Genomic DNA, 25,168 nt, shown 5'->3' on the forward strand with positions numbered 1-25,168 from the left:
GGAGGGAGGAGAGAGAGAGGAGGGAGGAGGGCTGCTGCTGCAGACTGTCAAACTTCGTCACCTTGGTCTTTCCTCCCGTCTCTGTACGCATTGATGTCAGGTTGCAAACACCACAATGAGGGGCAGGGGGGGAAATAATAAGAAGGCAGCCGATGAGGGGAAGGAAATGGGGAGGAGGAGAAGGAGGAGGAAGACGAGGTCAAGGGGGAGGACGAAGAGGAACAAAAGGAAGAAGAGGAGGAGAAAGAAGACAAGGAGGAGGAGGAACAGCAGCTAGGTCCTCACTCTTTGGAGCCGAAGTCGACACTCCTGCAGGGGCAGGGGAGCTCGGAGCAGGGGAGGGCTCGCGCGAGACCGGGGCACCGGGGAGACGATCAGCCCCGAGGAGACGGAGGTTGACCTGGAGACGTCAGGACAGGAGGAGGAGTCGGAACGAGGAGGAGGCGGGACGAGGAGGAGGCGGAAAGAGGAGAAGGAGGAGGAGGCGGGACGAGGAGGAGGCGGAAAGAGGAGAAGGAGGAGGAGGAGGCGGAAAGAGGAGAAGGAGGAGGAGGAGCTGGAGGAAGAGGATTGTACCTGAGAGCTGCGCTTGCTTGTCATCTGCCCTATGACGTAGAGGGCCTGCTCCAGGTCCTGTGCTGGTGGATGAGAAGAAATGGCAGGCAGGTGCGCCTGACCTCAGGGACGCCGTTGCAAACTCCCGAGACGATGACTCCCGTGTACCCCGAGCTGTGGAGCTGCTTTGTCTGCGGGCGAGTGAGGGCAGAGGAGGAGCGGAGGGACGAGGGAGCGAACAAGGATCGGGCAGAAGGAGCAGGAGGAGGAAGAGGATGATGATGAAGGAGAGCAGAAGCAGGAGCAGGATCAGGAGCAGCACGGGGCGAACCAGCTCGAAGCAATCTTCTTCTGTCTCTCTCCTATAATTGACTCGAGCAATCCTGACTTGACTCTCGGGAAGACTCTTCAAGATCTGACGAACAGGTTTGAGATGTAGAGGAAGAGGGAAAAGAGAAAAAATGAGGAGAAGCATGAAGAGGGAGGAGGGAGGAGGGAGGAGGGAGGAGGGAGGGAGAGGGAAACAAGACAAGAGGAACAGGGGAAGGGACAAGGACAATAGCACGAGCACGAGAAGGTAGGAGGATGTCACCTGCTGAGCAGACTCGGCGTCATATGCCTCAGCAATCACCACCTCGCAGTTGCATGCCGCCTGCTCTGTGAGGATGAGCCAAGGAAAATTTGCCGTCCTTCACGCACCGCGATCTTTGCATCGTCCTCTTGCGAAACGATGGCTACGGCTTCCATATCAAGAACCTGAGCGTACCGCGACAGTTTCTGCGCTCACGAAAGTCTCATCAAAGGACGTCCTCCTCCGCCTCCGCCTCCGCCTCCGCCTGCTCCTCCTCCCACCTCCCACCACCACCACCACCACCACCACCACCTCCTCCTCCTCCTCCTCCTCCTCCTCCAAATGTCAAGTCACACACCCCCGCTTCCTCCTCTGACAGATCGCCAGCAGCGAACGCCACGGCTCCAGCACCGGCTGCCTTGGCTTCTGCAATCTCCTTGAGGGAGGACACCCCCCCTCGGATCACACAGACTGACGGGGACGAGGAACGAGTTCAAGTCAGCATCCTGCCACACGCTGCCAGCAGCTCACCAGGGCCTGGAAACTCTCCCGCAGCAGTCTGCTGCTCTTTGCCGAATGCTTCCAGGCACTCCAAGTCTCTTCCCTCCGGCTGCAGGTCGATCCAGATGGCACAGCACTGACCATCTCTTAGGCCCTGCAGACATCACGATCAGCGGGAGAGGGGGAGGAAGAGGGGGATGAGCGAAAGATTGGGGGCAGAAGGAGGGGGAGGAAGAGAAAGGGTGAAAGAGGTGGAGGAAGGGAGGAGGGGAGGGGGGGAATGGGGAGGGGGAGGGGACCAGGAGGAGAGGTGGAAGAGGGGGAGGGATGGAGGAGGACGAGGGGGAGGGGTGGAAGAGGGGAAGGGGTGGAAGAGAAGAGGAGGGGTAAAAGGGTTGAGGCGAAAGTGGGATGGGGATGACAGAGGAGACAGGGAGTCTTGCCTGGGAGATGCCTGCTTTGCCAGTGATCTGGAAGGGATCTTGTGGATCGGAAGATTTCACCGGCGTGTCTGCAGCAACATTTGATGAAGACGCAAAGTCAAATCAAGGTTTTACTTCCAGGTGAAGTCCGTGACTCGCATCAGACATCAAAGAGACAAGGGAACAACAAGACCTCCACACCAGTGCAGCATTCCATCCCGATTGCCAGAGCCTTGGAGCGCTTGTTCATCGCGGTTGCTAGTGGGGTCCTCTTCTTCGGTTTCACTTTGCCGTTCTCAGCCTGGGGAGGAACTCATTACTCTGATGAACCTACAGCAGCATGCAGCTGCTGCTGTGCAACATGAATGGCATGAGATTGACCTTGTCCATGAATTTCTCAACCTCCTGCGGGTCGATCGCCATGCGCAGCCCAAGACTCGTCCCTGCCTGGCGAAGGCTCATGCTCTTGGGGAGGGAGAGCGAAGGACCTGATGGATTGAGAATAAGCGCTGTCACGAGCATGCTGGCGGGTACCTTGTAAGAAGGCACTAGAGGACCATGGCAGGACGAGGAAAGTGAGATAGATAGCAAGGCGAGGGAGAAGTCCCGGTGAAGTTCGTCTCTCACGAGGCATCGGATCCTGTGAAATTTCTTTAGCTGAGCTGTGTTGATTGATCCCCAGTCTTCGTTGGGATGAAAAGATCAGGAGCATGAGGAGCGGCTGGGGTGAAATGAAGCAAATCATGTACAGAAAAAAACATAATGTTCCAAACATCCAAATCATCTGCACCTCATCGCATGTAATCGTGTGAGCATTTACCAAGGACTCGGCTTCCAAAACGAAGCACCTTGCCATTCCTCGCCATATACACACAAAGGCTCGCAATCCTTCACTGACTCTTGTGTGAGGAGCTGATATGTATCAACATTGCCTCCTCGATTTCCCATCTTCCTCCTCTCTCTCCCCCTCCCCTCCTCCTCCTTGGTCTCCTTTCCTCTTCTTTTCCTCTGCAGGCCATACGGCCTCCACTTTGTTGACCCTCGTCCCCACCATGTCCCGGGCCCGGCCTACCGCAATGTTACTGAATTTCAAAGGCCCGGCGCTCCGGGCCCGGCGGCCATTTGAAAAGGCCAAAAATAATAACCGACGTATTCGAAATATTTCATTTGATAATTCAAAAATTCAAAAGTCCTCATGGAATTTGGACAATTCAGCGCAGAGTTATGCGTGGGTCAGAGAAAAAGTTTCCCCATCGGTTGGAGGAACATTTGTAAGTGGGGGTGGGTCAGTAGCCGATGACTACGGGTATTTTAATAAGTAAATACACGGGTAGTCAATGGTCAGAAACCTGGGGGGGTTGAAGATCAGTGGTTTGCCTGCAGGGTTTTCCGGGGTTTGCGCGCCAAAAGATGTCGAGGAGGATCGTTGAGGCAGAGGGGAATGGAGGAGGGAGAGAAGAAGAAAGGAAGAGCTATGGAGAGATAACTGTGAGGAGATGGTTTGTGATCTAATAGATTACTGAGAAGTCAAATCAGAAAAGCTACGATGATGTACAAGATAATGTCGCGCAATGGGAGAAGTGGACAACGGGGTAGCAGACAAATGCCATCCAAAGCTCTTGTATGTGGTTGCAACCCACCAGATCAAATAGAATATGATCTTATCAAACCCAAATGAGATGATAATATCCAAAAGGCATCAGATGGAGGCAGCAATCTAACCGTGACTGTTGCTGTAGGGGACGGAAGAGGGAGGGGAGGTGTAGTGTATGGTGAGATGAATGAATGTACCTCGATGAAGGATAGTGGGGCACTGCAATGGTGCTCATAGTCTTGTTCTACAGGTCATCTTCAACAAGTCCCTTGTTATCATGTCATTCCCCTGGTGCGATGATCAAGCAGAAAAGTGAGAATTGCTAATTTCTTTGTGTCCAAACGTTCTCCTTATCCCACTCCTCTAGGCAGGCGGTAGTTCGCCGACCCCAGTCAAAATCAGGGGCAGGTGGCTGCCCATGGGCTCAGGTGCAATTTCTTGGTCCTAGACAGCTGGCTGTATTGACTTGAATTTCAGGATGACGATGCGGATGAGTTCAAACGAGGACCACCGAGTAACAGAGGAAAGCGCACGGGCATTCCGAATCAATCTCCGCAGTATGAGGCTGCTGGAAAGCCGCTGTCCATGAAGCCTTCTGGTGGACAAGGACCCCCATGGGCGGCCACCGATGCTGACTCTTGGGCCCCCCCATCAAACGCTTATGGTGCTGGTGTTTTGATGCCGCCGAAGGGCGCCGAACTCCACGTTCCATATGATCATGCGCCATACTATGCGCAGCCTCTGCCAGATGAGGTAGACTACCCGGAGATCGACTACCATGAGCCAGCTCCAAGACCGATGGATGCTTACAAGTACCGAGGAGCTGCCCCCTGGGCACAGGTCTGAAATTCAATCTTGATGATAGCGCGACGGTTGGGAATCTTATTGCCTTCTCTCGCAGGACGAGGAGGAGCCCATGGTCTCTGTGTCCAAATCTTCCTTCGCTGCCCCCAAGTCTGTGAATCAGCCTTCTCAGATTCACCAGTCCTCCAACCACATAGACAACGCGACTGCTCAGCGAGTTACTGCCGAAACGAGACTTGCTGCAAAAGCCATCCGAGCTAGGATGCAGGTACTTGCTTGTGTGCCTTGTGTGGAAAATAGTTCTGATTCTGTTGGCAGGGCGCAGGCAACGTTCTTACTTGGGCCCAGTAAGAACAGGAGTTTGAATTTTGCATTTCACGCCGATGTCGTGTTTTGACCTCTGTACATCTACTCCTTGACACATCGATTTGCTGTAATTGTAGAGTTGCCACTATAGAACTCCAGGATCACTTGTAGTTTTATTTTATCAATTCGAAATGATTAAATTGACTGACGCTTTAAGATGACATCCTCCACTTCATGTGCGCCACGATGTGACAACACTAGCTTTCACCTTGATGCCAACTTCTACTGCAGCCTCCATCTCTCCCATCGTCGACGATGATCACTATTGCGGACAACAACATAATCAAATGACCTGAATCTGTGAGGGCAACTTGAAAGCGTCAGCCAAAGATCCTTTCCAAGCTTCGATTCCTTTCCCTTTCAATCTGTAGTTCACTCTTCGCATGCTCGAGTCTGCGATGCAAGTCTGCTCTTCCAAGTTCAGAGCGAGCAATCTTTGCTTGCAGAGCCTCTATCGATTCTTGAGCGATTCTCAGCTGTTCGCACTTCTCCGCTATCAGGTCCATCTCTTTCAGCGACCATAGCCCGGGGCTGGGGTCCTTGAAGGAATCATCGCAGTCGCTATGAGACAACTCGCTCAAAGAGTCTGGATCTACCATGCTCAAAGACTTGTTAGCCGTGCCTGCCGACGACCTGGTTGCCGTCATGTGTCCTGATGCCCTGCTCGAGCTGTCTGTGCTCAATTCCTCCTGGATCTGTGCAATCAACCCCAAGACTTCTCGTTCACGATTCTCGTCTGCTCGTTCCTTTGAGAGAAGGATCGGTGACATCGTGACTCCTTGGAGAGTTTGTTTCCTGCTCTCAAGAGCTTTCCTGCTCAGAGATTTCTGAGCAGTAGGATGGAGCTGAGAGTGATCAACATGCAAGTCTTCTAAGGTTTGTTCGATCTTCGTTACTTGTGATACATCGATCCCATGAATGTGTCTTGACGTGATGTACGTCATTCGAAGGGTTGATTCATCATTCTTCTTTGCATCGATGCTTCTGTCACCAAAGTTCGATTCTGACAAGATAATATCATACTGTGATTGATCCAGAGCATTTAGAAATCCAACGTATTTCTTCAAAGTGTCGCGGAGGATTTTGACTTCATCTTCCACGACGTAGAGATTTTCGCTCATCTCTGTCAAATATGCCTCTAGTTCCTTGTTTCTCTCTTTCAGCCTCAGATTTTCTGTCTTCACATCATCGTGAGAATGTTCAGGCGAATTTGAATGAAAATTTTCGTCGAGGTCCATCTTCCTGCCTTTTTGAGATGGAAACAACCTATCTTGATATGTTCTGCTCTCAAAATGTAGCTCCAACCATCGAGTGAAGCAAGACTGCATCAGCTCCACCCGCTCGACTCTTGGCAGCATCGACCATCGTCGCATGCACCTTTTCTTGATGGAAACAGCTTCGCATGCCGAAGACTCCTCGGCGATCCTTGATCGCAGGGGCTCAGCCATTCCCCTCATCTGCAGAAGATCTAGGAGGAGATCCTAACTTTCTCCCTCCCTCTCTCGCGTCTGCTCAGCTTCTGCCGCCATCGCCATCGCCCGCGTGCCGCTCCCGCCCCTCCATGTTCACCGCCACCGGTAGTCTCAATTGAATCTTCACTCAACTTTTTGTTGTACGGAATTATCCGGATGCTACAGTGTGGTAGAAGCCGCACATGTCGGCAGACCAGAGGATCAACGGCCAAACTTCTGGCCAAACTTGATCGCCCGGTGATCATCGGATGAGCGGATCGCCCGATCGTCACAAGCACAAGAGCAGACGAAACTTGTCAATATCAGTGAGGCTATTAGACTAGGTTCAAGTAGCTATGTATTTCAATACCGCACGTAATGATATTCTAATATTCACCAGGCTATTCCTTCATGTTTACAACCAGACGGGAGAAACGTTTCAATCTGGTCAACCCTCGTTCGAAGGCTTCACATTCTCTGGCGATAAGGACCGGACGCACCAGAGAGGCTTACCGCTTCCCCTTGTGAAACACCTGCAGGATCATCCCGAAGAATACTTTCTCCTCGTAGGAAGACCGTACAGTTCAGGCTGGCGACCCACGGTCCATCGCGGTAGAAGTATCTGATCGAGTGTGCTCACGTCTGCACATCCGACTCATGTCACTGAAGTTGTGATGCATCGGAGGAGCAGGAGGAGGAGGAGGCGAAGGAAGAGGAAGAGGAGGAGGAAGAGGAGGAGGAAGGGGGAGAGGAAGAGGGGGAGGGGTAGGGGGGAGAGGGAGAGGGAGAGGAGGAGGGGGAGGAGGAGGAGGAGGTCACTTCAACTTGCGACAAGTAATCTCCTGTCTCGAGCAATACCGTGATTGTTCCATTCATCCGGGAAGTCAGCAATTGAGGGAGGACGTGGATAGAGCGTCGATCCCATTCATTATCAGACTGCAACTGAGCAGAGCTTCTTGCTCCTCTGCCTCTGCCCCTGTCTCGTCCTCGTCCTCGTCCTCGTCCTCGTCCTCATCGTCATCGTCATCGTCATCGTCTTCGTCTTCTTCTGAAGCCTCGACTGCCCTGCGCTCCTGCCTTCAAAGATCCATCCCTTCTCCGGTCCAAAGCAAGGCAAAGGTAACCTGCTGTCCTGCCTCCAGCTCTCTCCGAGGACGCGCGCTGGCAAAGGGCATATCCAGCTCGATGCCAACGATACTGATCACTCGGTAGACGTCGACGAGGCAAGGGAAGGTCCTGTCCATGCTGGTAGTCGAACTGATGCTGGATCGGGAGCAGCCATGGCTAGCAGAGGAAGAATCCATGAGTAGATACTCCTACGCACCTTCCGTGGAGGGAGAGCCGTCGAGGTCTCAGCCAGGGCTCAGGACACTGGCCGGCAGGAGAGATCTCCATCACTGTGGTACCCCTCCGTCAAGACAGAGTTCAGCAGAAATTTAAACATCAACATTTGATCTCTTGACTTTCTTGTGCCAAATCCTCTCTATTGCGGAAGATGCTTTTTGAGACGGGATCCACAACACAACACAAAGTCCAGTCGCTCATTGTTTTGCCTGCCTGATGATATTCATCTCTCTAGGGCTGCAAACTCTCCAAGGATCTGATCCAAACAGATGGCTCCTGGAATCTGTCTGCATATCAACAACAAAACCATCTCCACTCCGCTTCACCTCGTCTTTAATTGGATTTAGCTGAAGTTTGTTTTCCTCTACCTCTTGTGAACTTGCCACAACTCCAATCAAAGGAGCTTTGTCCCGTGTTTGCTCTTGTAACCCGGAGTCCGGCAATGAAGCCATTCTTCTTCTGGCTTGACTCCTGTTTCTGTTGTACTTGCTGCTGCAAACTGCTTTCCATCTGATTCTGTAATCGCCACGGTTACCCATGCTGTTGTAACAACAGGACATGCAAGAGTGCTTGCCTCAATTCGTAGTTGTAAGCCTGAGACCTGTTGATATTGTAATAGGGGTCGACTTCCTCATCTTCATGCTGAGCTGTATCTGTCTCATTCCATTCAAACATGCAAGAACCTGCTTCGGATTCGATCTCATTTGCTCTTGCATCTTTTCCATATTTATCCGTGATGCTGTTGTTGCTCCTCCAAGTTAGGGTCAAGAGAGATTCTTGCGATGTCTTCGCCTTTGTCTTTTCACTCTTGAAAGATTCAGGAGCTGATCTGAAGTCTTGGATGGATCTCTCAGAGGAAGTTTGTTACCATGTATGTGAACGCGTGTACCAAACCTTTCATCTGCCAAGACTGAGTGAATCTGCCTTGGGATCGAAGACATTTCATGGTCTTCCCAACATGACTTGTGGCTCCCCATGCTCGCATCACTGAAATCATGGCTCGCAGACAGCAAGAGCGTTGTCTGCAGAAGTGAGTTGCAAAGTCGATGTGATAACAGAACAGTGATGCTCCTGCGACAAGAGCACAAGAGACTTGGAGGGCAAAAGAGACTTGGAGGAATCGGCTATGTTCTGATCTTTTACAGTTTATTGCACAAAACCATCGCAACACAACAGCAAACAAAGATGGAGATGTCATAAACACAAACACAACTCTACACATCTCTTCCAGCCCCGCCCCCCCCCCGGCCCCCCCGGTTTCCACCCTCAGCGGACGCTCTCTTTCCTCGACAGCTGGGACCCACCCGAAGGCTTCATGGCTTACCGCTTCCCCTTGTGAAACACCTGCAGGATCATCCCGAAGATCAGCTGCAGCCCCAGCGCGTACCCCGCGAGGATGCTCAGGTCCTTGTACACCGGCTTGTCGCTCATGTCGTAGAAGTCCAAGACCGCCTTCCCGTCACTGTACTGCAGGCTGTTGAAATGCTTGATGGGCTCGAACTCGTTCACCATGAACACCCGGAACGAGTAGGTGTGGAACGCGATGTAGTAGCCCCAGATGAAGTAGTCCGGGATGTCGGACTTGATCTTCATGAAGCCCTCGCACAGCATGAAGAAGCCGTACACCGCCGCCCCCAGCGCGATGCCGATGATGTAGTGCGGCACCACCGACGCCACCACGCACATGAAGGCCTCGGCGGCGACGAGGGAGAGGAAGAGGTCGGCCAGGAAGATGCCGAAGCCGTTGAGGCCCGACGGGAGCACGACCAGGGCCGTGCTGATGAGCGAGATGATGAAGAGCCCCGGCAGCGACATGAGGAACGTCGCCAGCACGTAGGAGGGGACCATGTACCAGCCGTTGGCTCGCTCTCGCAGAAACACCGCTCGCTCCAGGATGAAGAAGGGCAGCACGGCAACCGACATGAAGACCAGGAACGCAGCCACGTAGAAGAGCATGGTGATGCGGCTGTTGATGTCCGAGGCCTCGATGCCCAGCTTCCAGAACATGAACCCGATCATCGCGCACAGCATGACGTACATGATGAGGCGGACGAGGAAGATGCCGGGGTTGCGAGCGTTGTTGAAGAAGGCGCGATGAGACAAGGTGAGCAGCTGCGACCAGAAGCCGTTGGCCGTGCCTGCCACCAGCACCTCGTGCTCGATCGGCTGGCCGATGGCGGCGATGAGCGACATGCCCTCGGGCTGGCTGGTGAAGGCGGAGGCGAGCGCGCGGACGTCGGCATGGCCTTCGAAGTCGGTGTTGGCGAGGCGGAGGAAGAAGTCAGCGGGGTTGGAGAGGGAGGGACAAGGGTGCCCCAGCCTGCCGAAGTACTCCACCGAGTCTCTGGCGGATCCGAAGTAGAGGCACTTGCCCTCGGACAGGAGGCAGAACTTGTCGAAGCTCGCCCAGACCTCCGAGGGCGGCTGGTGGATGGTGCAGACGACGGTGGTGCCGAGCTTGGCGAGGTAGGAGAGGTGCTTCATGATGTTCTCTGCAGCCGCCGAGTCGAGGCCTGACGTGGGCTCGTCGAGGAGGAGGATGGAGGGGCTCCGCACGAGCTCGACCGCGATGGAGAGGCGGCGGAGCTGACCGCCGCTGAGGCCCTTCCTGAAGACATCGCCGACGATGGTGTTGCTGCACGAGTCGAGGCCGAGGACGTGGATGACGCTGTCGGCGTAAGCCCGGCGCTCGTGCTGGGAGCACTGGGAGTGAGGGATGAGGAGGTCGGCGGCGTAGTACATGGTCTCGCGGACGGTGAAGGGGGTCTGGAGGGCGTACTCCTGCTGGACGTAGGAGGCGATGGAGCTGAAGGCCTGGTTGCGACGATCTCCGTTGACCAAGACTTCGCCCTTGAGCGTGCGGCCCTTCTTGGAGCCGTCGATCCTGCCGGCGATGGCGTCGAGGAGGGTGGTCTTGCCTCCGCCGGAGGGGCCGCAGATGGCGAGCATCTCGCCGGGCCGGACGATGCCGGAGATGTTGTCGAGGATGCGCTTGGTGACGAGCTCGGACTTGTTGGAGGAAGGGCTGGTGCGGCGGACGCGGACGTCGTAGGTGATGCCGGTCCATGCGATGGTGGCAGGGCGGACCTTGAGGGAGAGCTTTCCGGAGGAGGAGGAGGGGGAGGACTCTGCTTCACTGAAAGAGGGAATCGGTCAACATCGAAGTAGATCCATGGAACGTCATGAGAAGAGGGAAAGAGCTTACGTTGGGCTCGACCACGTGTCTTGTGAAGTTATTGCAGCAGGGGGCACCTGAACATTGCTGTCCGTGCCAAAGACGAGATCCGCGGGCTCCATGGGAACAACGTACTGCGTTCTTTGCATATTTTTTCAAGATGTCTGGTGCCGTTGTCAGTTTGTTGTGTATGTGCTGGCTTCACCAACAGATGAATGGTCGAGATGTGAGGGGAGCGGAGGAGGACGTGAAGAAAGAGAGATGTAGAGGACTGAGCGTAAGGAAGCAGGTCTTCCGACTCCTCTTATATAGTGGCAAGCCTTCTCATTTCCGTACCCGTCGCTTGACTTGCTCGCATTTCAGCAGGGGTAGGGTGACTACCCAACCAAGGAGTTCCAGGTGAACAGTAGGGGTCCGCAGAGCCACACGTATCATTGAGGTAGGGGAGGGTGGCAGGGGTCCAACGAATAACTGTCTGAGACCCAAAAGTTGACTTTTTTTTTAGTGCCGGGACCCCTCCCCCGCAGTCACTTACTGGCAACGTCCGCTCCTGTCAAGTGACTCGACTTTGATGAGTAAATCTTGCCGGTACAGAAGAGCTGGGCGGAGAACCCGGGAGATCTCGCGACCATCCACCCCTTTGAGTGCCGCAGTGTCCCTGAGGGGGGGGAAGGGGGGGGTGGTTGTGGGGGGATCGGTGGGTACTTCAGATTGAGGGTCTGCTGCCGTTTGACTGGTGCCGTACTCGATGCCACGGCAAAGTGAAACGACCCCGGACCCCCGGAATGACTACCCACCGTCACCATATCAACAACCCTGTCCACAAGGCTCAGATGTACCCCTTCCATAGTGTTTTCGACCTGTACTTACCCCCCCCCTCCCCTCACCCCCGATTCACCCCTTACGCCTATGATTCAAGTCAGCTACTGTCACAGACCGCATCGGTAACCCCTACCCCCCACGTACACCCCCACCACCCCCTCTTACTGCCAACTTTTGCACCTCGAGATGGCATCGAGCACGCCAAGTTTACCCAAGGACCCCCTGGGGTCAGACCACCCTGTCATTTTCTTAGCCCTACCCCTACATACTACCTAGAATCACCCCCATACTATCACCACGTAACAGACCCCCCCCACCCCCAGTGAGGAATTACTGTGGAGCTAACTTACAACCATGAAAGTCACCTATAGATAATGTGCCTACAGCAACCCCCACCCCCTGGGAGGAAATTATACATATCCCTTCACCGGTACATTTACCTAGAATGGGACCGGTGTTGTACAGGTTTTGTGGGACCCCTACCCTTTTACCTGTAAAGGGCGAGATGAGTCCGGTCAATAAATCCCCTACCGCCTCCTCTTGTTTATCGACGTCCCTTCCCTTCCCCTCCCTTCCCCTCCCCTCCCCTCCCCTCCCCTCCCTTCCCTTCCCTTCCTTTCCTTTCCCTTCCCTTCCCTTTCCTTCCCCCTCCTTCTCAACGATACTCTTCCACACTCCCTCCTCCTGCCCCAACAGCGTTGCCCTAAAAGAAGCGACCAAGATCGAGCAGCAGCAATAGCACCTGCTACCTGAACGCTGGACCCAACTCTCAGGATGTCTGGAGAGCAAGACAAACAATATGTCATTCCCATGCAGCCCGCGGATCTCGTCTATGAAACGGACAGCAATGTTCAGGTGCCCCCTGCAGGAATGATTTCACAAGACACGTGGTCGAGCCCAACGTAAGCTTCTTAACCATCTCCTTCTCAACGCTACTCCCACATATCATATGACAACCCTTCTGAGATTCCCCATGCCTGATCCCCCTATATACCTTCCTGATTTCCTGAATTTTCTTTGAAGTATTCGACCTGACGCTTACGTTGGTATAGTAGGACGGACTCCTTCCCCTCCTCCTCCTCCGGAAAGCTCTCCCTCAAGGTCCGCCCTGCCACCATCGCATGGACCGGCATCACCTACGACGTCCGCGTCCGCCGCACCAGCCCCTCCTCCAACAAGTCCGAGCTCGTCACCAAGCGCATCCTCGATAACATCTCCGGCATCGTCCGGCCCGGCGAGATGCTCGCCATCTGCGGCCCCTCCGGCGGAGGCAAGACCACCCTCCTCGACGCCATCGCCGGCAGGATCGACGGCTCCAAGAAGGGCCGCACGCTCAAGGGCGAAGTCTTGGTCAACGGAGATCGTCGCAACCAGGCCTTCAGCTCCATCGCCTCCTACGTCCAGCAGGAGTACGCCCTCCAGACCCCCTTCACCGTCCGCGAGACCATGTACTACGCCGCCGACCTCCTCATCCCTCACTCCCAGTGCTCCCAGCACGAGCGCCGGGCTTACGCCGACAGCGTCATCCACGTCCTCGGCCTCGACTCGTGCAGCAACACCATCGTCGGCGATGTCTTCAGGAAGGGCCTCAGCGGCGGTCAGCTCCGCCGCCTCTCCATCGCGGTCGAGCTCGTGCGGAGCCCCTCCATCCTCCTCCTCGACGAGCCCACGTCAGGCCTCGACTCGGCGGCTGCAGAGAACATCATGAAGCACCTCTCCTACCTCGCCAAGCTCGGCACCACCGTCGTCTGCACCATCCACCAGCCGCCCTCGGAGGTCTGGGCGAGCTTCGACAAGTTCTGCCTCCTGTCCGAGGGCAAGTGCCTCTACTTCGGATCCGCCAGAGACTCGGTGGAGTACTTCGGCAGGCTGGGGCACCCTTGCCCCTCCCTCTCCAACCCCGCTGACTTCTTCCTCCGCCTCGCCAACACCGACTTCGAAGGCCATGCCGACGTCAGCGCGCTCGCCTCCGCCTTCACCAGCCAGCCCGAGGGCATGTCGCTCATCGCCGCCATCGGCCAGCCGATCGAGCACGAGGTGCTGGTGGCAGGCACGGCCAACGGCTTCTGGTCGCAGCTGCTCACCTTGTCTCATCGCGCCTTCTTCAACAACGCTCGCAACCCCGGCATCTTCCTCGTCCGCCTCATCATGTACGTCATGCTGTGCGCGATGATCGGGTTCATGTTCTGGAAGCTGGGCATCGAGGCCTCGGACATCAACAGCCGCATCACCATGCTCTTCTACGTGGCTGCGTTCCTGGTCTTCATGTCGGTTGCCGTGCTGCCCTTCTTCATCCTGGAGCGAGCGGTGTTTCTGCGAGAGCGAGCCAACGGCTGGTACATGGTCCCCTCCTACGTGCTGGCGACGTTCCTCATGTCGCTGCCGGGGCTCTTCATCATCTCGCTCATCAGCACGGCCCTGGTCGTGCTCCCGTCGGGCCTCAACGGCTTCGGCATCTTCCTGGCCGACCTCTTCCTCTCCCTCGTCGCCGCCGAGGCCTTCATGTGCGTGGTGGCGTCGGTGGTGCCGCACTACATCATCGGCATCGCGCTGGGGGCGGCGGTGTACGGCTTCTTCATGCTGTGCGAGGGCTTCATGAAGATCAAGTCCGACATCCCGGACTACTTCATCTGGGGCTACTACATCGCGTTCCACACCTACTCGTTCCGGGTGTTCATGGTGAACGAGTTCGAGCCCATCAAGCATTTCAACAGCCTGCAGTACAGTGACGGGAAGGCGGTCTTGGACTTCTACGACATGAGCGACAAGCCGGTGTACAAGGACCTGAGCATCCTCGCGGGGTACGCGCTGGGGCTGCAGCTGATCTTCGGGATGATCCTGCAGGTGTTTCACAAGGGGAAGCGGTAAGCCATGAAGCCTTCGGGAGGGACCTGTCAGCTGTCGAGGAAAGAGAGCGTCCGCTGAGGATGGAAACCGGGGGGGCCGGGGGGGGGGGGGGGGGGGAAGAGATGTGTAGAGTTGTGTTTGTGTTTATGACATCTCCATCTTTGTTTGCTGTTGTGTTGCGATGGTTTTGTGCAATAAACTGTAAAAGATCAGAACATAGCCGATGCCTCCAAGTCTCTTGTGCCCTCCAAGTCTCTTGTGCTCTTGTCGCAGGAGGCTCACTCTTCTGTTATCACATCGACTTTGCAACTCACTTCTGCAGACAACGCTCTTGCTGTCTGCGAGCCATGATTTCAGTGATGCGAGCATGGGGAGCCATAGGTCACGTAGGGAAGTCCATGAAATGTCTTCGATTCCAAGGCAGATTCACTTAGTCTTTGTAGATGAAAGGTTTGGTACACGCGTTCACATACATGGTAACAAACTTCCTCTGAGAGATCCATCCAAGACTTCAGATCCTGAATCTTTCAAGAGTGAAAAGACAAAGGCGAAGACATCGCAAGTATCTCTCTTGACCCTAAATTGGAGGAGCAACAACGGCATCAGGGATAAATATGGAAAAGATGCAAGAGCAAATGAGTTCGAATCCGAAGCAGGTTCTTGCATATCTGAATGGAATGAGACAGATACAGCCCATCATGAAGATGAGGAAGTCGACCCCTATTACAATATCAACAGGTCTCAGGCTTACAACTACGAATTGAGGCAAACACTCTTGCATGTCCTGTTGTTACAACAGCATGGGTAACCGTGGCGATTACAGAATCAGATGGAAAGCAGTTTGCAGCAGCAAGTACAACAGAAACAGGAGTGAAGCCAGAAGAAGAATGGCTTCATTGCCGGACTCCGGGTTACAAGAGCAAACACGGCACCAAGCTCCTTTGATTGAAGTTGTGGCAAGTTCACAAGAGGTAGAGGAGAACAAACTGCAGCTAAATCCAATTCAAGACGAGGTGAAGCGGAGTGGAGATGGTTTTGTTGTTGATATGCAGACAGATTCCAGGAGCCATCTGTTTGGATCAGATCCTTGGAGAGTTTGCAGCCCTAGAGAGATGAATATCATCAGGCAGGCAAAACAATGAGCGACTGGACTTTGTGTTGTGTTGTGGATCCCGTCTCAAAAAGCATCTTCCGCAATAGAGAGGATTTGGCACAAGAAAGTCAAGAGATCAGATGTTGATGTATAAAGTTTCTGCTGAACTCTGTCTTGACGGAGGGGTACCACAGTGATGGAGATCTCTCCTGCCGGCCAGTGCCCTGAGCCCTGGCTGAGACCTCGACGGCTCTCTCTCCACAGAAGGTGCGTAGGAGTATCTAATCATGGATTCTTCTTCTGCTAGCCATGGCTGCTCCCGACCCAGCATCAGTTCGACTACCAGCATGGACAGGACCTTCCCTTGCCTCGTCGACGTCTACCGAGTGATCAGTATCGTTGGCATCGAGCTGGATATGCCCGTTGCCAGCGCGCGTCCTCGGAGAGAGCTGGAGGCAGGACAGCAGGTTACCTTTGCCTTGCTTTGGACCGGAGAAGGGATGGATCTTTGAAGGCAGGAGCGCAGGGCAGTCGAGGCTTCAGAAGAAGACGAAGACGATGACGATGACGATGACGATGAGGACGAGGACGAGGACGAGGACGAGGACGAGACAGGGGCAGAGGCAGAGGAGCAAGAAGCTCTGCTCAGTTGCAGTCTGATAATGAATGGGATCGACGCTCTATCCACGTCCTCCCTCAATTGCTGACTTCCCGGATGAATGGAACAATCACGGTATTGCTCGAGACAGGAGATTACTTGTCGCAAGTTGAAGTGACCTCCTCCTCCCTCTCCCCCCTACCCCTCCCCCTCTTCCTCTCCCCCTTCCTCCTCCTCTTCCTCCTCCTCTTCCTCCTCCTCTTCCTCCTCCTCTTCCTCTTCCTTCGCCTCCTCCTCCTCCTGCTCCTCCGATGCATCACAACTTCAGTGACATGAGTCGGATGTGCAGACGTGAGCACACTCGATCAGATACTTCTACCGCGATGGACCGTGGGTCGCCAGCCTGAACTGTACGGTCTTCCTACGAGGAGAAAGTATTCACAGGTGATCATCTTTTCACAACAAGAGTCCGTGTACACAGATCTTCAGACCAGATTCCTATGTTAACTTCTCTACCGACTAATAACATACACAGAAACGACGGTGGAATCGTTCCACACGTCGATGGCAGTGATGTTCTGAAACTACCCTTGATACAAGTGAGCCAATTTTCGAATGCCGAACATCCATGCATGTTCTTCTAACAATTCTGTCAAGGGCCTTTTCACAAATTCCTTATACCTCAATTTCAAAATTCCAAAGTGTTCTTCATGGTTACTTTCTGACTCAAGACGATCTACGAAAAGTTGTCTAACAGCGTCCAGTCTTTGATGGAGCTATCAGTGTTGGACCGACTCAATCAGTTCTCTGCTTTCCTCACCTGATTCTAATCCTCCTCATCGTCCTCGTTCCACAAGGCTTTTCTTTTTGCGTCCTCCCCGTCCTCACCCGCCCCTTCCTTTTCCTGTGTCTCTACCATAGTCTCTCCCACATGTCATGTCGTGGTCTTCCACCGTCATCGCAGCCTGTGCCTGCAGCTCGGCCAAGATTGTCGTTTTGCATTACAATCTGTTAGTTACATACTGCAAAGTAGATCCTCCATACGTCCTTCAGACATCCATGGATCAGCTCTTCTGGCCTTGTTTGTTGTATCACCAACTTTCGGCAGCTGAACTCGAGCAACCGCAAAACTCCACCCTCTATTCAGTTAACTAGCACGATCATCGTCAACCTCGAAACTCATCTCCTTCAGAAGTAGATCCCTCCGTCGTTCCCTTGGTGCATTCAAACAGAAGACGGACTCTCCCAGTGACGATGAACCTACAGGTACATCATTGCTTTCAGCATTTTGCGTCGTACTCACTACTACTACTGACTCTCCTGATTGTCCTAGTACTACCATGCTACCGCCGGCCTACTCAGACGGTCACTGAGTGACTCAGGCTGCAATGCCGAACTTAACTTCTCCGACAGTGCCCGGCAGGTCTGGCCGAGACTCAGTCAGACCCGGTGACCGTCACAGTACTCGGACGACTCGGGGTCACGGCGCCGGGAGTCACCGCTGGCGGGCCCCGGCTAGCGGCTAGTACCGTCGGCCCGGCACCCGGTGGCACAATACTATTAGTGACCATACTGAATACCTTTACTCAAAGTTAAGTTAAAGAACACCAGTGACTTCACTGTGCGAGCCACCCTCAGGATGTGAGGCTAGAAAAACTTGCAGGCAGCTGGGAGGTCGTGATTGGACTTTTAAGCGATCGTCTACAACACCAAATGAGTTTTAAAACCGTGGGTCAAAGGACGGGGGGTGAATTGGAGGGGTAGGGTTTCTGAATGCAGGGTAGTCCCTTGGCCATTCCTACCTGATAAATAGGACAAATATAGGGTAGTACCATTAATGTATTCAATTGGGTAGGGTGGTATCCTAAAAGCTCATTTTTTAAGTTCAATTTTTGAAGTCACCAATCCAATAGTAGGGTAAATCCTCTTTAGTACACATTTAAATACAAATTTTATCTCATATATATTTATGAGGTGCAACTCGTAGTAGGTGTCTTTTTATAACTTTATACTTCACAGGACTGCTGGTAATCTTTAAAACTTTATTTTATAGTATTATTAAATCATTGAATCCGTACCCAACCGTAATTCATACGCTACGGGAGACTTATAAATTATTTTAGAGTTATACTTTACATTGTTGTAGAAACTCTTCTTTGGTCCAGCATGGCTAGGTGGGTCAGCGGCGAACAGCATGGCCATGTATGTTGAAAACTTTGTCGCTTCCCGCTCTTTCCCGCTCTTTCCCGCTCCTCATCCTCACCTCATCCTGTGAGCAGTCTCCTCTTCATGATTGATGCTTGCGAGTGGCCTCCACGAGTTATCCTCTGCTCTCCTTACTACTACTTTCTGCTATCCATCACTCAGCACTCGATTCCTCCTTCTCGTTCTCCAGCTATCTTAGTGTATTCCACCTATGTTTTTCAACTTTCCTGCAAGATGCCCTCACACTGAAACTTTTCTGTCTCCAAATACGCCTCGCATGCATGTAGAACACAACTTTCACAACAGGAACTTTCACAACTCTCTGTGTAAAGAGATGGATTATGCTGACATCTCCTCCTCTGATTCAATTCACTTCATTAGAGGCACTTCTGCCATCACCTACCGAGTGCCTGATTCATGCTGAGATTCAATCCTGCTTTCCCTCCCTCCCTTGCGCTGTCGCCGGTTGGGATGTTGGAGCTGATGTTTTCATGGCAGCCTTGCGATTCCTGAAGAGTCTTCTTGCTGAAGAAAGTCGCTCCAACCATGGGGCGCGGTGGGGGCGGTTGCTACACGGGGAAAGATGAGAAGACGGGGAAACTGACAGCAAGGAGAAGGGAATTCGATCCTATCCCAGAGCCACCCTACAGGATGTCGACGGTTACGGAATGCCGGAAGGATTTTGAGGTGAATGGGATCTCTTGCTGTTGTCCAGAGATGTTCTGAAGCGTTATCAGAACTCTGTGTTGCTTCGGCCTTTCCACAGAGAAGCATGGTTCACTTACGTGCCTGGTTAGTACTGTCACCCTTGGTTCCTGCCCGCTGAACTTTTGTTACAGAGATGCTCCTCCTCTGTAACGAGGCTGCGAAGAGAAATGTCAGGAAGAGCATATCGGTGCCAAAGGAGAATGCAGACGGGCTTCTTTCGAAACCACTAGGGCTGGAGTACATAGCAGACCGTGTTGATACGGACGATCCTATCCAAGGGTATCTTGTAAGGACGAGGGATGAGGGCTGGCTGCAAGGGTTCATCACTGTGACGACATTCACAACGTGGCATCGTGAGTTCGAATGGAACTCACTCGTGCAAGAGGCGGGGATAAGCGACGAAGACAAGCAGAACCATCGTTGGGATTTCGATGGATCGCTAGCCAAGGAGTTGCAGAAGCAGAAGCGAGTGGGAGATCCGCATAGGGAAGGGATCGTATGGAAGAGGTACGATGCTTCTTGTCTTGCATGCAATCCTGACGCCAAGTGGTCAGGTTGGCTGAGGTCTCGTTGCTTGGCGCCTTGGGCTGCGGATCGCAGCTGTTGCAACTTGTGATGGAAGACCTGGAGCAAGGGGATGAGTACGACTACATCATTCTACAAGCCACAGACAACGCCATCAGTTTCTATGAGAGGATGGGCTTTGTGAGAGTCGGGGCTATCGCGCGACCAGATCAAAATTTTCTGAATCGCAAAGGGAAAGTTTCCACAGGGGAGAAGCCGGGAGTTGGCAACAAGAACAAGGAGGAGGCTGTCACGATCAAGAGAGAGAAGATGAAATTTCGGCGAGAGAAAGTCACTGCCTCTTATGACTGGCGTCCTTTTTGTGTCAAAGTTCTCAAGCATCTTCTCACACTTCCCGAGGCGAAGGTAATCAAGGACTCAAGGCCGAGTGCCTTCAAGTTTGAGCAACAGCGATGCCTAGACTTGCAGTCGCTGGTCGACGCGCTGAGAGACAAGGAGTCTGAGGAGCAGAAGAAGATGATGCAAGAGCACCACGAGTTTGATCCGACCTCCTGGATGAAAACCGCATGGATCTCGAACTTCACTAATGCTGAAGATGTCTCGTTTGAAGTGCAGCTGCTGCTGAACTCCTTTAAGAAGGACCCAAATCTCAACGAAACAGTGAAGTCCGCTGCTCAAAGTCTTCTTGACTCGTTTTGCAAAGCTTGGAATAGCTTTGGAGATGATCTCGTCACCGATGGAAGCCAGGGCGAGAAGTACACTCCCAAGAAGGCCGGAACAAATCACACGCCCACCAAGAGCGCAAGGTTGAGGGAGAGTGCAACGAAAGAGGAAGAAGCTTCGAAGATGGGTAAAGACAACCAATTCTATGTGTACGTCGACATCGAGTGGAGGGAACAGCGAGGGTTTCGACTTTATGAGATCGTTGGCAAGCTCAACGGATCAGGTTCGGGCAAGTTCACCCTTGACCTTTCTCAACTTCTCCACCCTCTCCTCTACATCGGACTCTAGTAACATTTTCTTCACAGCAAATAAGCAGTCGGGAAGCAAGGGATTGCTCAACGTGAGGGAATGGTATTCGGCCAAGGAGCTGGAGCCAGCGGAAGGAGCAGATCGAGACAACCTCCCCTTCCTCCCCAGGTCGGCGAAGGCCAAGAAGATGCAGTGGTCTCAGCGTCGCTGTGTAGATGGGATCTTGCAGACAGCTTCGCTACCTGTGGCTGTCAGAAGCTGCCACAAGCAGCTCGACGGGAAGAGAGTGGACTATATCGAAGTGGAAGATCAGTGCCTGAGAGTCACCATGGCGTACGCGAAGCTGATGGCCATCCGCGGGATCGAGAGGTTCGAGCGCTACGGCGACGGAGGATATGGTGATGACTGCTGCTGTGTGAGATTGACCCGGGTTGACCGCTTGCTCCCTTGCAGACTCGCGATGGGATGGGGAAGGATCGGGGTCGCCGGATGACACGAAGCTGAGCGAGTACGAGTTCAAACGTCTCCAGAGGATGCAGGAGAACGAGCGACTGATGAAGGCGACGGGGATACTTGACCATGAGCAGAGCGTCACTCAGGGGTCGAGCTCTGAGAACGAGGATGCAGCTGATGCTCATGACGACACTTGCTCCAATCGCAAGCAGGATGCGATGCTGGGAGATTTGAACGACGTGCGGCCAAGGAGTCAGTCACAGTCGATGAACGGGGAGGAGTCCGTGGACTCGGATGGAACGACAGACAGCGCGCAGAAGCCCCACAGGCCCCAGAAGAAGCGGTTCTTGCCCTTGGATTCTCATGGGAGCCCAAAAGTTTTTCGCTCACTGGACATGGACAGCGTTAGTAGCCAGAGCAAGAAGAAGTTTGTTGCAGAGGAGGAGACGAGTATCAAAAAGATTGCGGAAGAATGCCACGTCAAGCTTGATCGACTGCTGCAGATCAACAGGGTGAGGAGGAATGGGAGGAGGAGGAATGGAGGAGGGGGAGGAGGAGGAGGAGGAGAGGTAGCTCACTGTATGACAGGGCAACTTTCCCGATCTTCATCAGTACTCGATCATTCCCGCTGGGACAGTTTTGCAACTTCCTCGACCTGGGGAGGTCTGTGAATTCATTCCGAAGAAGAAACTCCCCCGGGCTCCGACGGGATGGTCAGGTTACTGTCACTGGACGTACCCCGACCAGTCCATCGACGAGCTTTTTCCAAGCTACATGATGGTAGGGAATCGTTTGTGTGTGCCTAGAACGACGTTAGGGTACTGGGTTGATGTGGTTAGTGTGGAGTACCGGGTACTCGTAAGTTGTTGATGGGGTACTGGGTCAGTGGGGTGTGACCATGACTCTGCTTTCATGTTGTCTCTGATGTGATTCGCCGTTGTAAGTCTTTTTCTCACCTTGTCCGATCAGGCCAAGAAGATCATCAGAGAGAAAGACGGCGTCGTGAAGCAAGCTCCTTCGACGCTGAGAAAGATGTTGGTTGACTGTCCTCCTCCGATCGTCTCCACCAAGGAAATCCAGCAGGTCCGGAAGATCTCAAAGCTCAACAGTGAGTTCTGGCAGGAGCAGCACTCCTCCATGCAGGATGGGGAGGAGCAGGAAGCTGCAGCCTGCTCGTGGCCAGTGAACGGAATTTACTGCTGCCTCCAGAACGAGAGAGCGGAGGATGTGGCCAAGAAGTTTCGGGTGGATGCGGATCGCTTGATCTTCGTGAACAAGCTCTTGAACCCTCAGCTTGAGCAGAGGAGGGCGTTCAAGGCCGGAAGCAGCGTTGTGCTCCCCCTCCACCCGTCCTTGGTGGAGCAGCAAAATTGGATCAAGGACTGTGTGGAAATTCTCGACCTCCTGCGCCAGTCCCAGTGAGTCATCCAAAACTCAGCCCTCCTGCTGCTCCTGCTCCTGCTCCTGCTCCTGCTCCTGCTCCGGCTCCGGTCCCGGTTCCGGCTCCGGCTCCGGCTCCGGCTCCTGCTCCGGCTCCGGCTCCGGCTCCTGTTCTGCTCCGGCTCCGGCTCTTAGTTCACCATTCGCCATAGCCTCGCCCCCTTCTGCTTGCCGACCATCAACCCCCCCCCCCCCCTCCTCCTCCGCCGCTCTCCAATGTGCACATCTCCTCTGTCTGCTTTCCCGCTCAACCCGCAGCTGTTCGTCGCTCCTCCTCACTGGACCTCAGGCATGCGCTGCACTTCGAGGCACCCGTAGAGTGGAGGAGAATGAAGCTGTTCGAGTACCCCTTCATCGTCACTCAGCCCACAGACCTCGGGACTGTGCAGATGCGCCTCCTGGCCGGTCATTACGCAACTCCGGAGGATTTTGCGGAGGCGACGATGAAGATTTTCTTCAATGCGATCGTGTTCAACAACACCCCCAACGATACCTTCCGCAAGATGGCGAACAAGCTGATGAGCAACTTCGAGCACCGCTGGTCGAAGATCTATCCTCCCCTCTCTCCTGCCATCCTGGGCGATCGATCCAAGAAGGTTAAGTTCTTCAACAAGGTGACAACTCGATTCCCGTCTCTCATCCCTCCCTTGTTGTAGCCCGCTTTCTGATAGTGGCTCCTGCCTCTGATATACTCTCCTGCTCCTGCTCCTGCTCCTGCTGCTCCTGCTGCTCCTGCTGCTCCTGCTGCTCCTGCTCCTGCTCCTGCTCCTGCTCCTGCTCCTGCTCCTGCTCCTCCTCCCTGCTCGTCATGTTCCTGACATCCCATCGAAGGTCGTGAAGCTAGAGGATGAGTCGGCGCTTTTCTACTTCGTGCTCCACTACGTCCCCGACCTTCACTGGTGTCACCTTGCTCCGATGCAGCGCGATGGGCTCGTCCCATACCAGAACAAGCAGGGGAAGCCCAACGCGTACGCGGGTCACACCAAGTGGAAGCTCGTGCCTGAAGGAGAGGCCGAGGAGATCGATGTCAGCGGCTTCCGCTGCATCCCCGTCAGGTGGGTGAAGGGGCATGATAGCAGGAGGCTGGCAGCTTGGCGAGGGAGGTGCTGACAGGGGCTAGGGAGTAGTAGAAAATGAATTGGGAAAGGATGAGGGGAAGATAAAGGGAGGGGGAGGAGGAGGAATGTAAAGCGAGGGAGGTTGGGCGAGGTAGAGGAAGGGAGGCAGGTGTAGACAGGGGACCGAGGAAGGGAAGGGGATACAGCAGGAGTCTCTGACAACGTATTGGCAGGAGCGTGACGGTGAACAAGACAAAGAACGCTGACCTGGAGGCCTGGGTGATCCTCGGGGAAGGAGGAGGAGAGGGACAGGAGATGGACGTGCAGAGCAACACGCAGGAGTCAGCGGACTGCGAGAGCGAGGAGGGCAGGCGTTGCAGGAAGATCGAGAGAGTCCCGGCGAGACTGCAAGAGGAAGGGGGGCGAGCGGAGTGTGCAAGAGCGCTGAGAAGGATGCTGGCAGATGCAGCTTACAAGTTGAAGACACAAAGGGGAAGGAGGTCGGTGGAGCAAGAGGGTCTGCGCTTGCGCCTCAAGGGCTTGGCGGAGCAGGAGGACGAATTCGAGGACGCGAGCAGTTTCGTGCAGGCAGTTCTCGATGCGATGACGACAACAGTAGCAGGACTGAGGAGAAACAAGGAGAAAGAGAAGAGGAAAGCCATGCTGACGTATCAAGCTTTCCATAGCGCCTGTGAACGGCTCTCTTGCTTCGACGAGATCTCGTGCCTGTTTGATCCCAAGCTGGTAAAGGACGGGCACGGGGACGAGGAGGACCAGGAGGAGGTGGTGGATGCTGATGAAGACGAGAGCGATGACGGCAGCTTCGGTGAGGACAGTGGAGGAGACGAGAGCGAGGATGGAGCTCGGGAGGGGGGAGGCGAGGGGGACGAGGACATGGAAGATGGCGCAAGGGCTGGGTCATCGGAGGGAGAGGAAGGCGAGAAAGGGAATCCAGATGGAGTGGGAGAAGAGCGGGAGAGAAGGAAATCCAGTGCTGAGGATTCGGAGCATGGCAAGGGGAAAAGGCAGCGGGGCTACAACGAGGACAAGGACGAGGACGATCGAGTCCTGGGTGACATCGAAGAGGAGGCAGAGAATGACATTGAGGAGGGGGGGTGCGGAGACGAGGAGGAGGAGGAGGAGGAGGAGGAGGAGGGTGGGGGCAAGGGAAACTCAAAGGCAGCAGGGAAGACGAAGGTGAAGGTGAAGGTGGAGGAGGGCGCACCCGAGGACAGTGAGGACAGGGAGGAGGAGGGCGAGGTGGAGTACACCACCAGGGAGAATGAAACTCCAAGGATCATCGCTGCAATGCTGAGGGTCAACTTAGACCGCGTCCTGGAGCTGAATCGCAGCAAATACCCCCAGCTGGTCCCTTGCTCGCGTTTCCGCCGAGGGACGAAACTGTTGCTCCCCATGTCAGCGACGGAATCGCCCAAGGGGAAGGAGCTGCTTGCGAGGAAGCGGCTGGTGAAGATCTCGAAGCGCGGCAGGAAGCACAGGGGAGATGGAGAGAGGAGGAGAGGGGGCAGGAGGGAGGAGTCAGGTGGGAAGTTGAAGGTCTGAGCTAGAGGAGGCGCGTTAAGCAAGTGAATATACTGAATTGAATGATGAAAGAAGAATAGTCGACGCCTTCTATGCTCCTGCTCCTCGTTCGCCCTGTTCGT

At 54.2% G+C, this 25,168-nt stretch overlaps 8 protein-coding genes across 8 annotated transcripts in view; 4 read left to right on the forward strand and 4 right to left on the reverse strand.

Moving 5' to 3' along the window:
• The window catches only part of GUITHDRAFT_143966 (hypothetical protein), a gene marked incomplete at both ends in the record, with an annotated part of 3,315 nt that extends 744 nt beyond the window's left edge, over positions 1 to 2,571 (reverse strand). Inside the window, 11 exons of the mRNA XM_005825695.1 lie at positions 62 to 81; positions 286 to 400; positions 577 to 633; positions 678 to 746; positions 887 to 970; positions 1,148 to 1,207; positions 1,255 to 1,332; positions 1,485 to 1,597; positions 1,658 to 1,781; positions 2,243 to 2,350; positions 2,431 to 2,571. Coding sequence (XP_005825752.1) covers positions 62 to 81; positions 286 to 400; positions 577 to 633; positions 678 to 746; positions 887 to 970; positions 1,148 to 1,207; positions 1,255 to 1,332; positions 1,485 to 1,597; positions 1,658 to 1,781; positions 2,243 to 2,350; positions 2,431 to 2,571 — 969 coding nt within the window. The remainder of the gene's footprint in view (positions 1 to 61; positions 82 to 285; positions 401 to 576; positions 634 to 677; positions 747 to 886; positions 971 to 1,147; positions 1,208 to 1,254; positions 1,333 to 1,484; positions 1,598 to 1,657; positions 1,782 to 2,242; positions 2,351 to 2,430) is intronic.
• A 1,247-nt stretch (positions 2,572 to 3,818) lies between these two features.
• On the forward strand, positions 3,819 to 4,798 carry GUITHDRAFT_143967 (hypothetical protein; the record flags this gene model as incomplete). The annotated part of the gene is made up of 6 exons (XM_005825696.1): positions 3,819 to 3,821; positions 3,894 to 3,955; positions 4,011 to 4,071; positions 4,121 to 4,483; positions 4,545 to 4,715; positions 4,766 to 4,798. 6 exons carry the CDS (start codon positions 3,819 to 3,821, stop codon positions 4,796 to 4,798), a joined length of 693 nt encoding a protein of 230 aa, XP_005825753.1.
• A 110-nt stretch (positions 4,799 to 4,908) lies between these two features.
• Positions 4,909 to 6,351, reverse strand: GUITHDRAFT_165121 (hypothetical protein). The gene has a single exon (XM_005825697.1). It carries the CDS (start codon positions 6,268 to 6,270, stop codon positions 5,134 to 5,136), a length of 1,137 nt encoding a protein of 378 aa, XP_005825754.1. The 5' UTR covers positions 6,271 to 6,351; the 3' UTR covers positions 4,909 to 5,133.
• A 797-nt stretch (positions 6,352 to 7,148) lies between these two features.
• On the reverse strand, positions 7,149 to 7,508 carry GUITHDRAFT_115104 (hypothetical protein; the record flags this gene model as incomplete). Its single annotated transcript, XM_005825698.1, has 2 exons — positions 7,149 to 7,337; positions 7,389 to 7,508. The coding sequence occupies 2 exons, from the start codon at positions 7,506 to 7,508 to the stop codon at positions 7,149 to 7,151; spliced, it is 309 nt and encodes a 102-aa protein (XP_005825755.1).
• A 1,420-nt stretch (positions 7,509 to 8,928) lies between these two features.
• Positions 8,929 to 10,932, reverse strand: GUITHDRAFT_115105 (hypothetical protein; the record flags this gene model as incomplete). The annotated part of the gene is made up of 2 exons (XM_005825699.1): positions 8,929 to 10,744; positions 10,814 to 10,932. 2 exons carry the CDS (start codon positions 10,930 to 10,932, stop codon positions 8,929 to 8,931), a joined length of 1,935 nt encoding a protein of 644 aa, XP_005825756.1.
• A 1,447-nt stretch (positions 10,933 to 12,379) lies between these two features.
• Positions 12,380 to 14,473, forward strand: GUITHDRAFT_115106 (hypothetical protein; the record flags this gene model as incomplete). Its single annotated transcript, XM_005825700.1, has 2 exons — positions 12,380 to 12,507; positions 12,658 to 14,473. The coding sequence occupies 2 exons, from the start codon at positions 12,380 to 12,382 to the stop codon at positions 14,471 to 14,473; spliced, it is 1,944 nt and encodes a 647-aa protein (XP_005825757.1).
• A 1,419-nt stretch (positions 14,474 to 15,892) lies between these two features.
• GUITHDRAFT_115107 (hypothetical protein) lies at positions 15,893 to 16,252 on the forward strand (the record flags this gene model as incomplete). The annotated part of the gene is made up of 2 exons (XM_005825701.1): positions 15,893 to 16,012; positions 16,064 to 16,252. The coding sequence occupies 2 exons, from the start codon at positions 15,893 to 15,895 to the stop codon at positions 16,250 to 16,252; spliced, it is 309 nt and encodes a 102-aa protein (XP_005825758.1).
• A 2,642-nt stretch (positions 16,253 to 18,894) lies between these two features.
• GUITHDRAFT_115108 (hypothetical protein) lies at positions 18,895 to 25,067 on the forward strand (the record flags this gene model as incomplete). The annotated part of the gene is made up of 11 exons (XM_005825702.1): positions 18,895 to 19,035; positions 19,086 to 19,140; positions 19,188 to 19,563; positions 19,611 to 20,527; positions 20,610 to 20,951; positions 21,007 to 21,518; positions 21,595 to 21,786; positions 21,976 to 22,424; positions 22,736 to 23,060; positions 23,278 to 23,501; positions 23,738 to 25,067. The coding sequence occupies 11 exons, from the start codon at positions 18,895 to 18,897 to the stop codon at positions 25,065 to 25,067; spliced, it is 4,863 nt and encodes a 1,620-aa protein (XP_005825759.1).
• Between the last annotated feature and the right edge of the window lie 101 nt (positions 25,068 to 25,168).

The sequence above is a fragment of the Guillardia theta genome (genome assembly GCF_000315625.1).
Source record: "Guillardia theta CCMP2712 unplaced genomic scaffold GUITHscaffold_81, whole genome shotgun sequence".
Classification (NCBI taxonomy): domain Eukaryota; class Cryptophyceae; order Pyrenomonadales; family Geminigeraceae; genus Guillardia; species Guillardia theta.